This window comes from Melospiza georgiana, chromosome 3 (genome assembly GCF_028018845.1).
Source record: "Melospiza georgiana isolate bMelGeo1 chromosome 3, bMelGeo1.pri, whole genome shotgun sequence".
Lineage (NCBI taxonomy): Eukaryota > Metazoa > Chordata > Aves > Passeriformes > Passerellidae > Melospiza > Melospiza georgiana.
This window is the reverse complement of record NC_080432.1, coordinates 109604007-109616477: the sequence shown is the minus strand read 5'-3', so window position 1 is coordinate 109616477 and position 12471 is coordinate 109604007. Positions and strand designations below refer to the sequence as shown.

General features: G+C 36.3%; 1 protein-coding gene across 11 annotated transcripts in view; it reads left to right on the top strand.

Moving 5' to 3' along the window:
- Nucleotides 1–12471, top strand: part of ADGRB3 (adhesion G protein-coupled receptor B3) — a 447992-nt gene that overhangs the window by 399660 nt on the left and 35861 nt on the right. For all 11 annotated transcript variants that reach the window (XM_058019377.1, XM_058019384.1, XM_058019383.1 and 8 more), the window contains 3 exons: nt 5654–5804; nt 6368–6437; nt 11201–11267. In XM_058019377.1, coding sequence (XP_057875360.1) covers nt 5654–5804; nt 6368–6437; nt 11201–11267 — 288 coding nt within the window. The remainder of the gene's footprint in view (nt 1–5653; nt 5805–6367; nt 6438–11200; nt 11268–12471) is intronic.

The following is a 12471-nucleotide window of genomic DNA, read 5'->3' as shown; positions in this document are numbered from 1 at the left end:
TTACTCATAGAGGGGTGATTTTTTAGAAATATGTTCAAGGTAAATCTTGATAAAAGAGGAACAGGAACTGAATTTGTTAGTAAAATCTGAAGAAACTTTAGGAGAAAACAGTAAGAAGAATATCAAAAGTGCATGTGCAAAGCACAAATGCAGAGAAAAATTACAATTTGACATGTAAGTTTACTTCCAGATACACTTATCCTGTTGCAGTAGGATCACTGTGGTTATACTGTCAGATAAAAGGACAGATTACAGAAGAGAAGAAAAACCTTAAATTGAAGTAGCTGAACAAACTATATTGCACCCTAAGACCGGGCACATGAAATGGTCCCAAAGTTTAGCAACTGTTGTGATAATTTGCATGTGATAACAAAAAGAAAAGAAAAATAAAATTTCATCTTGAAAAAATTTGCTGTGAGATTGCCATGCTGTTGATAAAGATGGGAGCATAATTGTAAACAAAATTAAAGGAACTGCAGAAAGAGCTGGGTCATTTACAGCCATCTTGTATGCTATTTATCAGAACCTAGAAAGGCATCTTGCTTGTTGTGGGTAAACAAAATGATTGAGTAGAAGGACAAAAAATTGAGTGTCCTTAGTTATCACTCATTATCTTTGTAAGGCAGATCACCTAATTGCTCAAAGATTACTGCTGCTGCATAGCAAAAACAGCTTGCTTTAAAAATCCAAGTAAAGGCTCCCATTCGTGTTGTCTTGTACTGCATATAGAATCCTTCTGTATAATAATTAACTGTATATCTCATCACACAAATTCAAGTCAATTAATAATTATTCTGGGCTATCATGTCAGATATCAGAACAAAATGCAGTGAAGTTAAACCACTTGAGTCTTCAACTGCTAAGGTTACCAGAAATGATTTTAGAAGATCCCTAAGTTTTCCTTTGTGTTAATTAAAATAAACACTTTCATAGATGTTGTTGAAAACACAAATGACATTATTTCAGAACAATTATTTCTATTATATTGCTGTTTACAATATCAGTATATCTGATTTCCTGAGTTCTTTGCTAGAACAAGCGGTGTTAGCAGCACAGTCTGTCAAAAGAAAGGAACATGGGATTTTTTAAAGGGTATCTTCAAAGCTTTGTGATGTCAACAACATTAATGATCCTGGAAGAGAAACTGTAAAGACTTCAGCTATGTTTTCTCAGACATTTAAGGTCCTAAGAGTTTCAAATATGTTTGCAACTGAAGAAACAGCCTCTTTAGCCATATTTTTTCTCATTGCAAACATGTCTCTCTTCCAGAAAACCACTCCTGAAAAGAAAGTTCTTACTTCTTTGTCCGACAGTCTCTGAAAGTCTATTTTAACACATCACTTTACTCTATAAATCAGTATTTATTCTATCATTCAATATTATCTGACCAATATACTGTATCCCTGTCTGGAAGTCTGCTACTCCTGAGACAAAGACACTGCATTGCCCAAGTCAGTTTAAAAATAGGTGATAATAAAAAAATAAAATTCAGAATATTAAGCAGTATCTTATTTTATGAATTTACATTTTTGATTTAAAAAGGGGAAAGATGCACTGTTTGAGAGTAGATGGCTTAAGAGTGACTAAAAGAAAATAAAACTTACAAATTTTGTTATAGAATTACTTTTCAGCTTTTTACTGTGTCTTTTGCATTATCTTTGGGATTTTTGTTCTTTGTTTCATTTACTCATTATTCTGGTCTTTAGGTGCTCTTTGTGAACTCAGTGCATGATCAGAACATCATAAGAATAGCACCCCTTTAATTTATCTCCTTAGGCTTATCTCCGCAGAGAGAAGTCAAAGGCAAGATTCCAATCTCTAAGAAATTTTATTTTTTAAATGCTTTTCTACTACCTCTTATTTCTGCTTCATTAAATAATCTGAGTGAATTTTAGCCCTGTTCATTTTGCTGCCACCAATACAGATTTCATTTTTCATTTTCATCTTCAAATAGCTTTGATTTTTATACTGTTTATCAAAATCCAGAGAGAGTCAACAAGTTTGTTGAAGGGAAAACAACTGGTTTCAGGGCCAGAAAACAAATCAGGTGCTCTTACTTAACCCTCTTTGCCTTTGTGTGAAAAATCTAGCAGAAGACACTGCTATTAAAAAAAAACCAAACAAACACATATTTTTCTATTAAAAAAATACCATTGTTCTTTTAAAAAAATCCAAGAGACAGCAGCCAAATGCTCAAAGAATGTTGAGAAATTCTTATTTTGAGGTTACATTTGTGACCTACTTTGCAGGTCATAAAAATTGATGTATTCTCAACTTCACTTGTAATTATTATATAAAAATATTAATGATTAGAAAATGTAGCTTTGAATTTCCTTGTTTTTTAGATTTCTCAGCTGTGCTTCAGTACACACATTTGAAGTAGGTGTCTTACAAGTACAAGAGAAGGAAATAATTTGATACCTGATGTGTGTTCTTGCTTCATTAGTATGTTGTTTATTAAAAAGGGATGAATGCTCTTACTTAGGTATTCCAGGTAGCTTAACACCTGAGATTCAATTGAAGTCCATGAAACCATGCATTCTGAGGACAGAAAAGCTCCTTCCCCTCCCTTATAAGTAAATATGGGGAGCCAAGAACAAAAGCTATGGGAGGGAGGGGAGGTTAGAGTAAAAGTTTACTTAATTTCAGAAGCGTGAAGAAATAGTGAATAAATTAAATTTAAATTAATTTTGTTGCAGGTTGACAGGTCCTCAGCACAGGTAATTAATTCAGTGAGTTTCAATAAACTAGAATTAGAAGCAAATGAGAAACATCTCCTCCTAAAGTGATGGGGAAGATGTGTACCATTATCCCTTGGTGCAGGCAGGCTGACACACTGCAGCTTTCTGTGGTGCTGAGCCACCAGGTTTGAGTGATGCTGCTGCATGTGCAGGAAGGTGAGGGGAGGTGGTGGTCCCTGGCCAAGGGAGAAGAGGAGAGACAGGAGCAATTGGCAGTAGTTCATAACTTGGTGAGAAAGAAAAATGCTAATGTACATTTCTAAAATCAGACATATTCAATGGCTCATTTAATAACAACCTTCAGTTAAAACGGATTTTTGTTTCTATTTGGAAATTGACTTCCCAGATGCATTGCTTTTGCAGACAGAACAGCATTGTTTCCTTTTTTATTTATCAAAGGGGAAGGATAAGGGAGTACATAAAAGCCAGGTTTCCAGTGGGGTGTTGGGTGGCTGGGCTGAGCCCATGGCCGTGCCTGGGAGGGGGCAGTTTGGTGTGCCAGGACTGCTGAGTTCTCTGCAAGCTCTGCCTGCACATGAACCTGCCATCACAACCCCACAGCGCTTGTTTGGGGATGTTTGCAGGCTGATTTGCATATTTCTGATGGCATGTGATGCAAATACACTGTTGTATCAGTGGTACAGACTTACCATTGTTGTTCATTAAAGACCTGTCTGCTGCTCACAAGAATTAGATATAATCAGCAGTCATATATTGCAGCTAGAGCACAGATCACTTCTCATAAAACTTACTTCTGTCTTCTCATTTTCTGCTCAACATTATCATTAACATTTTCATCACAGCTCTTTCTTCCACAGCAGCCATGTCCACATTTGTCTCAGATTATTGTCATCTTCTCTTTTGTTCAAAATAGAGGATAAATTAATAATTAAATCCTACAGTGGGCACTCAAGTCAACCATAAGAGCTAGCGGTGTTTTCACCAAAAAAATCAGGATTATTTGTACATACATTATTTATAAGGGAAATAGTATATTCACCTTTTCTTTTTTCAGGATGTGTTTTTACCTATGCAGTTCCTCCATAAAAGATTCTGTACTGTTCCTCAAAAGTAATTTTGTTGTCAAATTCTTGCTCTGACAGAACTCTAGCTTTTGCAAGAGCATGGAGAGGAAAGCAAATTAAAATTGCATAATAGGAATTAATAACATATGAACGAGCTAGTTAAAGAGAGGACGTTTATGAATTTTCTATTGTATTTATTGTGTGTTTCAATGCAGAACTTTCATTTTAAATAAGTGGGGTTTGGGGTATTTTTTTCATACACAGGAAACACTGCTATTAGTCAGACTTCAACTGGATAGATTTTATGAATCCATATACCTTAGGGACTTCTAAACATAAGAATTAATGGCAAAGCCTAGGATGGAATACGTACTGCCTTTTCAGGATCTGTTGTTTTTTTCAGTTGACATTACTTGGTTTGTTTTTGGTTTTTGTTATTGACAACAGTTCTCTTGCATATCATTGTACAGAATCCCTTTCCTCTAGATTTAAATAGATAATTTGATTGGAGACAAGGTGTTTGTCACATCTGTAAATTCAAAGCAAGAAGAGCATTACATTTTGACTCCTCAAGTGCATAAATTTTTGAAAGTTCAGATGTCAGCTGATATCAGCTATTTGTTTAAGATAACTGCTGGAATTACCCAGCACAACTGATTTCAAATAAGAATCTGGGAAAATTAACACCACAGAAAATTCAACTCAAAACATATTGGGAAGTAATTGAGAACATAAAAAAGAACTGAAAAGCATGGATGGTGTAATACATGGGTGTCATAAATGTCATATCCTTCCTATCAGCCTTGAATCAGCAATATGTGCAAGCACCTATATATAAGTAGGAATGTGCATATTCTCTCCCTAAATAATTTGCTCAACTGGGATTTTAGTAAAAGCTCTTGACTAGCCTTAATACAAGGCTAAGCATAAGGTAGCTATTAGATGTGTATGGTGCATAAAGAAATAACCATAAAGTAATATCTTTCATTTTTTCCATGAATTTACCTCATTGATGTTGGGGGTGTGAACTGTTCTTCCTTTTAATCTTAACATAATGTTGACACTTTAATTTGTGCTAAGGATAAATTGTGCTGGTGATATTCCCAACATTACTGGTGTGGTCTTGGTTCTGGGGTACTGTGCAGACTGCATTTTATAGCCTGCTGCTGGCATTTTAAGCAGCACATTGGAGCACACATCATTTATGCCAAGAAGCTCATTTACGCAAGCTACAATGTCAAGTTTAATTAAGGGCTACAGTGACAAAAGAAAGCCAATTGCATGTGCTCAAAATACTTTTCAGATGACAAATGACTGATACCCGTAAAAACAATATCCAGGGCAATTGTTAGGGTTATGATACTTAAACTTGCCTAAAAATATCTAAAGTTAATGTTCTATAAAATTTAAATTTGAAAAATAAAAAAATCAACTTTAAATTTTATAATTAGGGTGTTTCTTCATAGAGGTAAATAAAATGTAACTGGTAATTAGGAGCATTTATATCCCCACATTTTCTCTGTTCAGCTCTATGTGATTTTATAATCAGTAATTTTGTAACTGGCTTACCAGAATGGCTTTTTGATGGTCCCTGGTCAAAGTAACTGTGTAGAGAAAAATCTGCTGGCATGACTTATTTTGTGTTTTTGTCCCTGCTCAGAACACTCAGTGTTTAAGAAAACAAGTCAAAACCTCCTCTGCCTAATCCCCATCAACATTTCTCTCTCTTTCTCTTGCTCTTTGTGGCCACCACATCATAAAGGGAGAAAAGGGAGAGTTGATGCTAAGGATAAAGGTCAAGATGATAGAATATGACAACTCTTTGAATTGAAAACAGAAATGACTGTCCCTAAGTATTCAGCATGAGCTTCTCTTTGCTCCCTGCAGGGCATCTGCACCACAACCACCGCATTTTTACACTTCTTCTTCTTAGCTTCATTCTGTTGGGTTTTGACAGAAGCGTGGCAGTCATATATGGCTGTTACTGGAAAAATTAGGACGCGACTCATAAGGAAGCGTTTCCTGTGCCTTGGATGGGGTAAGTCAGTAAAATTAATTTCCTAAGAATCATTGGAATGAAACATTTAATGCAGTGGCAATGTTAATAATATAATCATTTTCTTCAGTAAAACTGAAAAATAGTAGACAGCATGTTTCTAAAAGGAAAACTAGCTTAGAAGCTTTTCCACTCTATGTCAAGCTCAAGGTATGCTGGTGTATAATGTAGCATTCTTTTCTAAATATGTTTTAACAAAATTTTAGAAGATTTTCAGCAAGGTAGTGTAATATCAAGAAATCCAAATAAAACAAGAAAGAAACATTCTCTGAATATTCATGAAACCCCTTTCAAGCTAAGACCTGTCAAATGTATCAGTAATTTAGCTACATCAAAGCAGTACACCGTGGGCAGAAAACAGTGTCCTCCTCCCTGCCAGTGCTTTAGAAAAACAAACCCTACAACTGCAATGTGCTTCATTAAATAATTCATTCCCTGTAAAATGGCCCATTTCGCATTAGCTTGCCCTGTCATTTTTTGTCCAGGCAGAACAGCAATATTTTACTCAGCATCTGCTGATTATTATTGTTTTGGTTTTTTTTCAGGACTGCCAGCATTAGTGGTTGCAATATCAATAGGCTTTACCAAGACAAAAGGATATGGAACAGCTCACTAGTAAGTCAATCTGAAATGATAAACTATGTTTTTATTGACCAAGATTGTCATACCCATCAGGAACTGCATAGCACACTCTACAGCTATCCATTCACACCTGGAATTGCCCTGAGAATCACTGAGTGATCCATATAAGAACAAAGAGAAAACAGCATGTCAGTCTTGGACTGAGCTCAGCAAAGCACCAGGAATCCCATATTTCATTTGAGATTTTGAAATAGCAAGCTTTTAAGAAGCACCGAGCATTGGGTCCACATAAACAGCTAACATTTTTATATAGATTTACAAAAGAGAACCTTAAGTGTTCTGGATAACCTCTGCCAACCTTTAAACATATCCAAAACTGTACTGGTAAGAGCCTCTTTGGCAGTCAGGTTTCTGCACACCAAGCAGGTACCTCAGGTTTAATGCCCCTGAGCAGCTTGGAGCCAAAGCCCTTCAAACATCTCAAAGCAGTTCTCCCATCCATCCTCTCTCTCCTGGACACCCTGATCCAGCCCATTTCCTGGACTGTGCTGTATTTGCGAGACAGAAAAGAGGAAATGTGTGTGCTTCATTTACATTCAACTAATTGAGCACCAGTTTAGCCACCTGGCTGGTTCCAGTGTGTATTTAGCACCTTGGAAAATTGACTCCTCAGAGAGGCTGCCCTTCAATCTTCTGATGAAGAAGGAGCTGAGCCTTCCTCCTGCCAGTGGAGCACTCCAACCACCATTATGTATGCAAAGGTGTGCTTCCTTTGGTCAGCCTGTTTGGAGCTCTCATCACGTTGCCTAAGAAATTGAGTATGCATCTGGACAGAAAGAGGAAATATGACTCTGTAGACTGGTAATGAGGGCATTCATCAGCAATGTGGATGAGTTAGGTCAAGTCTTCACTTCAATGAATATTTAATTATTCTCTTTAGCATCATCACTGAGATCAGGAATCCCCCTCCCTTCCCTGTATGTCTCATCATCTTGGCACTCCAGCTCTGGGTGGGTAAGAGTACAAAACCAAACCTCCTCCTGAGTTCTGGCTCCAACCACTAAGCTCTGTTGTTATAAACTGTGACAACGTGCATCTTGAGTTTTTCAATGAGGAATGTCTTATGTAACTGAAATGCTTAATTACACTTAGAGCTGGCAAGTGCAACAGTGGTCTTAGTCCCCTTTTGAGTGTTATATTGAGAACCTACTCCTCTAAATTCTTTTTTCATCTTGCTGGCTTTTTTTTATTATTTTTTTTATTATGAACCTCAACTGGAAAACCATTTAGGCAGTGAGAATTGCAAATCACTAAATAAGGATGTCCAGACCCCCATTGGGGATGTAGCTCTGTCCCTTGCAGGATTAATCCTATTACATTTTCTCTACTGAAATCATTCATGTGTGAGTACTTGCTTTAGTTAACATTTCTTCCTGCTTCCTTCCTGGACTGAATGCATTTTTAAAAGAGGATATTCTGAAATATTCAGACAAAGCAACAAATCATTCATTAAGAGCAACCTGGAAAGTAAAAAAGAGCAGGTCTCTGTACATGTAACAGCTCTTCTCCCAGGATCCAAATGCAGCTGGCATGGTACTATGGGAGAAAAGATCAAATGAAGGTATACAAGGGACAAATAGAACCATAATTCAGCTCTCTCATCTTATTTGCAAATATATTTTCTTGGCATTTGACATCAGAGTTACATAAGGAAAACAGTGAAGTCAAGAAATGGAGATTCCTCCTCCATCACCAGCTGATGTGCTGTCCCACTCCAGAAGGCAGCAAAGAATTTTGTCTCATGACAGCTGTTGGGCAGTATAAAAGCAGAGCTCCTGTCCTGCTCCTCCTACCATAACTAAAGCACTTGTGTAAGTTTTTTAATTGCTTACACTATATTTTGCCTAATTGGTTGCAGTCAGTTACACACATGCTGCTATCAGAAACACACCCTGTTGCAAACTATTCATGCCCTACAAGATGCTCATTTTTAGAACATTAAAAGTGAAAATTAAGGAATTTATTCTGATTCCGTAGTCCCACACATGAAGAGATTCATGGAAAAGGAGAAGGTTCAAGAATCTTTGCAGCACATCTCATTTCGCTATGGTGTATGTATGATGAGAGTGCTGAAATTGTTCACACTGGAGCCATTTCTGTGATCATCAGTCTCTGATTTCTGTCTTTTTTTCTGAGTCCTAATTATTAGACAGTTATATTTATGTATTTTTTATACTGCATAAGAAAAATATTTCACCCAGACACTTGTAGGGATAGAGATACAGGGATAGAGATAGAGGCTGAAGAGATTTCCTAAAAATAATTTAAAAACCCACAGAGACAAGCTTTTAGATATTTCAGGTTATCTGGAGAAGAGTAGTGTGTCTGAAAGCTTAATAGCTTTTTCCAGCCTTTAATCTACTAAATATTGTTGCTATCTCTTTTCAGACACTCACAGCTAGGAAGGCATCACTACTAAAACTTACAGTTAATAAACCTGTGTGAACTGTTCATGTTAACATACAGTGGGAGATAAATTCCAGGAATTTATTGTAGCAGCAAAAATTAAAATTCTATCATAGTCATACTCTTGCCATGCTCTCTTAAAAGAAGGAACCAATCTCCTGGAGAGTATCAAATATCTCACAAGATGTACAGGACACAGGAGCAAGTGTACAGATGCTTCATCACTCAGCAGAATTTTATGATCATGTAACATAGTCCCATAAAGCCACCAGTGGCTGCTCTTAACACTAATCAATTTATATGGCTTTCTGCTATGTGCACATCAGGGAGAAAGAAGAGAACATGAGAACAAAATAAAAACAACTATAAAACACAGGGGGGGAAGCTATCAGAGCAAAGAAAGAGGAGAAGGAAAACTAGTAAAAAATCAACAGGAATTGCCTCGTGGTGTAGGAAGGCACCTGAAAATCTATCTGCAGTCAGTCCTCAACAGAAGAAGATGGAGGAAAATTTAATTTCAGTCATCAGCTAGGAAATGTTGAATATATTGCAATAATGATGTCACACACTGGTGAAAATCCAGACTGTTGAAAATTCAGATCATGTAAAAATGAGGTTAAGTGAAAAAAAGGACAACCTCTACATTTTTTTCCAGCTCTGCCTCTAAGCGGAAATCACTTTTGAACAGCCATTTTACTTGATAACATGGAAAAGAGAGGGAAACATTTTTCCTTTATGTCAAAGTGTTTTGTGATAGAAACTTTTTTTTTTTTATTTAGGACCCTTTTTTCAGCACAGGTAACTGAAGTTATTTTCAAACTACAATTCATCAACAACTGTTTTTATGAACTGCTGTTTCTGTCTCCCATTAGCATGAAAATTTTAATTACAAGTCCTGATTACTCTAAGTGGTCATCTTCACTAAGTTTGAAAGTTCATACTGGTAAGGAAGTGCTCTATGAATGTGCACTTCCCCCTCTCAGAAGTCTGTGTTCCCAGACTGACAATAATAACCTAGCTTTTGAAAAAATAGTAGGAAAAACTGCAGAAAAATTTGAAAGCATTTTTCTTTGACATTGCAAAAATAAATTGAACATTAGTGTTGTAGGTGGTTTTTGAAGTAGGATGTAAAATAGCTTGGCATGTACTACCTTTTTAACTGTGAAGCAGATAGGAACTATTTGCATCCTTTTATCATTCCAGAATTTAGCACACTGGTGCTGTTGCATTCATGTGACAGTTTTCACATGGCTTCATTGCAATGGAAAATGCTTTTGTTCCTTGCAGTGAGAATACCAGCCCTAAGAGAGCATTAATATTATGGTGTGTCTGCATTTATTTTACTTGGTTTTGGAAAGTACAAAAGCACTAATGGAAAATATAGGAGATATGCATGATTCTGATGTGAATGTTTCTGGATATGAAATCCAAGTAAATTATTTGAATGTATATGCTAGAGTTTCCTCATATGTAGGTGTGATCATGCATTCAAATAAACATGCTCTTCTTTGAATGTGTAATCACTGGAAAAATAGCACAGCTGCATTTACTTCAGTGTGTGTAGCTCCTGTTCTTTTGCAGATTTGAAAAGCTTTACATCATAGTATATCAAATATTTAGAATTTGATTCTGTAAGTGCTCTGTGTTTGGAAATCTGATGGTTTTTAGTGAAAACTCTGATGCAGAATGACAAACTCTGAGATTAGGAGGTCTCCAGAAAATACAGTCTTCAGATGCTTTAAAATGTACATTTAAATTGTTTGCAAAATATTAGAAGGAATACAGAACAGATCATATATAATAAATGATTTTTCTCTAATGGACATATTATCTTTAAAGTCTAGTTCTAATAGCAATTATTAAATGACAGGATATGTAGAAAGCTGTTTTTTTCTGAAGTTCCATATTACAGGTGCTTGACCATTTCACCACTTTTAAGTATAGAAATATCAGATATGGTAAACTAGAAATGTTTCTAGATGCCTATTTGGCAAGGCCTGTTCAGTTAACTTATCATACATGATTAGAGGAGATTCGACAAATTTTTGCAAACTCACTTTCTGTTTTGATCTTTATACATTTTGGCCATTTCAGTTTATATATAACTCATGTTAAAGATTTTGAAATGTTAACCACTGATAATGGAAATATCTTTCACTTCTGTCTTTCACTATCTCTACTTCTTCATATCAACAAAACAGTTCTTTTTTGTGTGTGCATATGAATCTCATACGTCAGAAAAATATGCTGCATTAATTATTAATGCTCTCTTGACAGTGTGTTACGCTTATTTTTAATTTGTGTTAGTTCTTCTCTAATGTTTTTTCCAGCTGCTGGCTGTCTCTGGAAGGAGGGCTGCTTTATGCTTTCGTTGGACCTGCAGCTGCTGTTGTCTTGGTAAACATTAATCTAATTCCCACTATCTTTGTATGAAATGATAGAAAGTGCTATGTCCATTATAAAGCTTAGATATACATCAGCTATGCATTTTGCTGTAAATACGGAGATCATTGCTGTCTGTTTAACATACCTTCAGTATTTTGAATGCATGATTCATTTGATTATATCACTTCTTTATACCAATTATCTCTCCATGTTTACACAGTAAGCTGTGAAAGAGTAATGTACTGATTAGTGGCACAGAAAACTTGTTACAGGCATCACTGAGTTATTATCAGCAGCATCTACGCAATTGTCACTGCCTTGTGAAAGTCAGTGACAGTCTTGATAGAGTGCTGCTTGGCAGTGGATTGCTGTGCCAGCAAAAGCAACAGAAGGAGTGGAACCTGCCAGCAAGTTCTCCATGGCTACTGTTTTTGAAGGCAAAGAAAAAATTTTCATAGCTGGGAAATGTTACTCGTCTGTGTATTGATCTTCCACGTCTCTGGACATGCCTTCAGATGTAGGATTCATTTCTGCCTAATTGTAGCTATCTGCAATGTAGATTTCTGCATCTAAGTCAGTTATCTCAGCCATATTTCATTGTCAGTGAAGAAAAATACATACTTTTAGAGATCAAATCATCAGAAGTATTTCAGCTGTCTACTTCAGGGTAAGGTGAATTACATCCTACCTGTGCCATTGGCTATCAGACATCTTCTCTGCAGTCTGTATGGAATTTTTACAACAATTTATTTAGCATTTTTCCCTTACTGATTTTGAATCTCATCCTCTTCCCACTCCAGAAATTTTATACTGTGATAACTCTATCAGCACTGGTTATTTCTGGTTTTCTCTTGTAAAAGAGAATCAGTCTTATTAGTCACCAAAGATAAAGCTATTCATCTACGTGAATTTTCCTGAAATGGATGTTTACTACTCCCATGGAGTTTGTCTCATCATTGCCTGGAGTCAAGCCAGGATCCTTTTGTACAACTCACAGTCCCTGTCATGGTAGAGGAGCCAAGGATGTTTACAAAAAGCCAGTTATAATTTTCACATGGAAGTAACTGTATGTTCTCTGTTTAATTGGCAAGTCTTTGTTCGGAGATGTTGGAAGTTCACAGTCGCAGTTTGCCCTGCCATTAGCTGGTAGCTGTGCAAAGGAGCTGTTCTATGCAGCCACTTAAGCCTAAGTGTTTGAAGCCAAAGAATTATATAA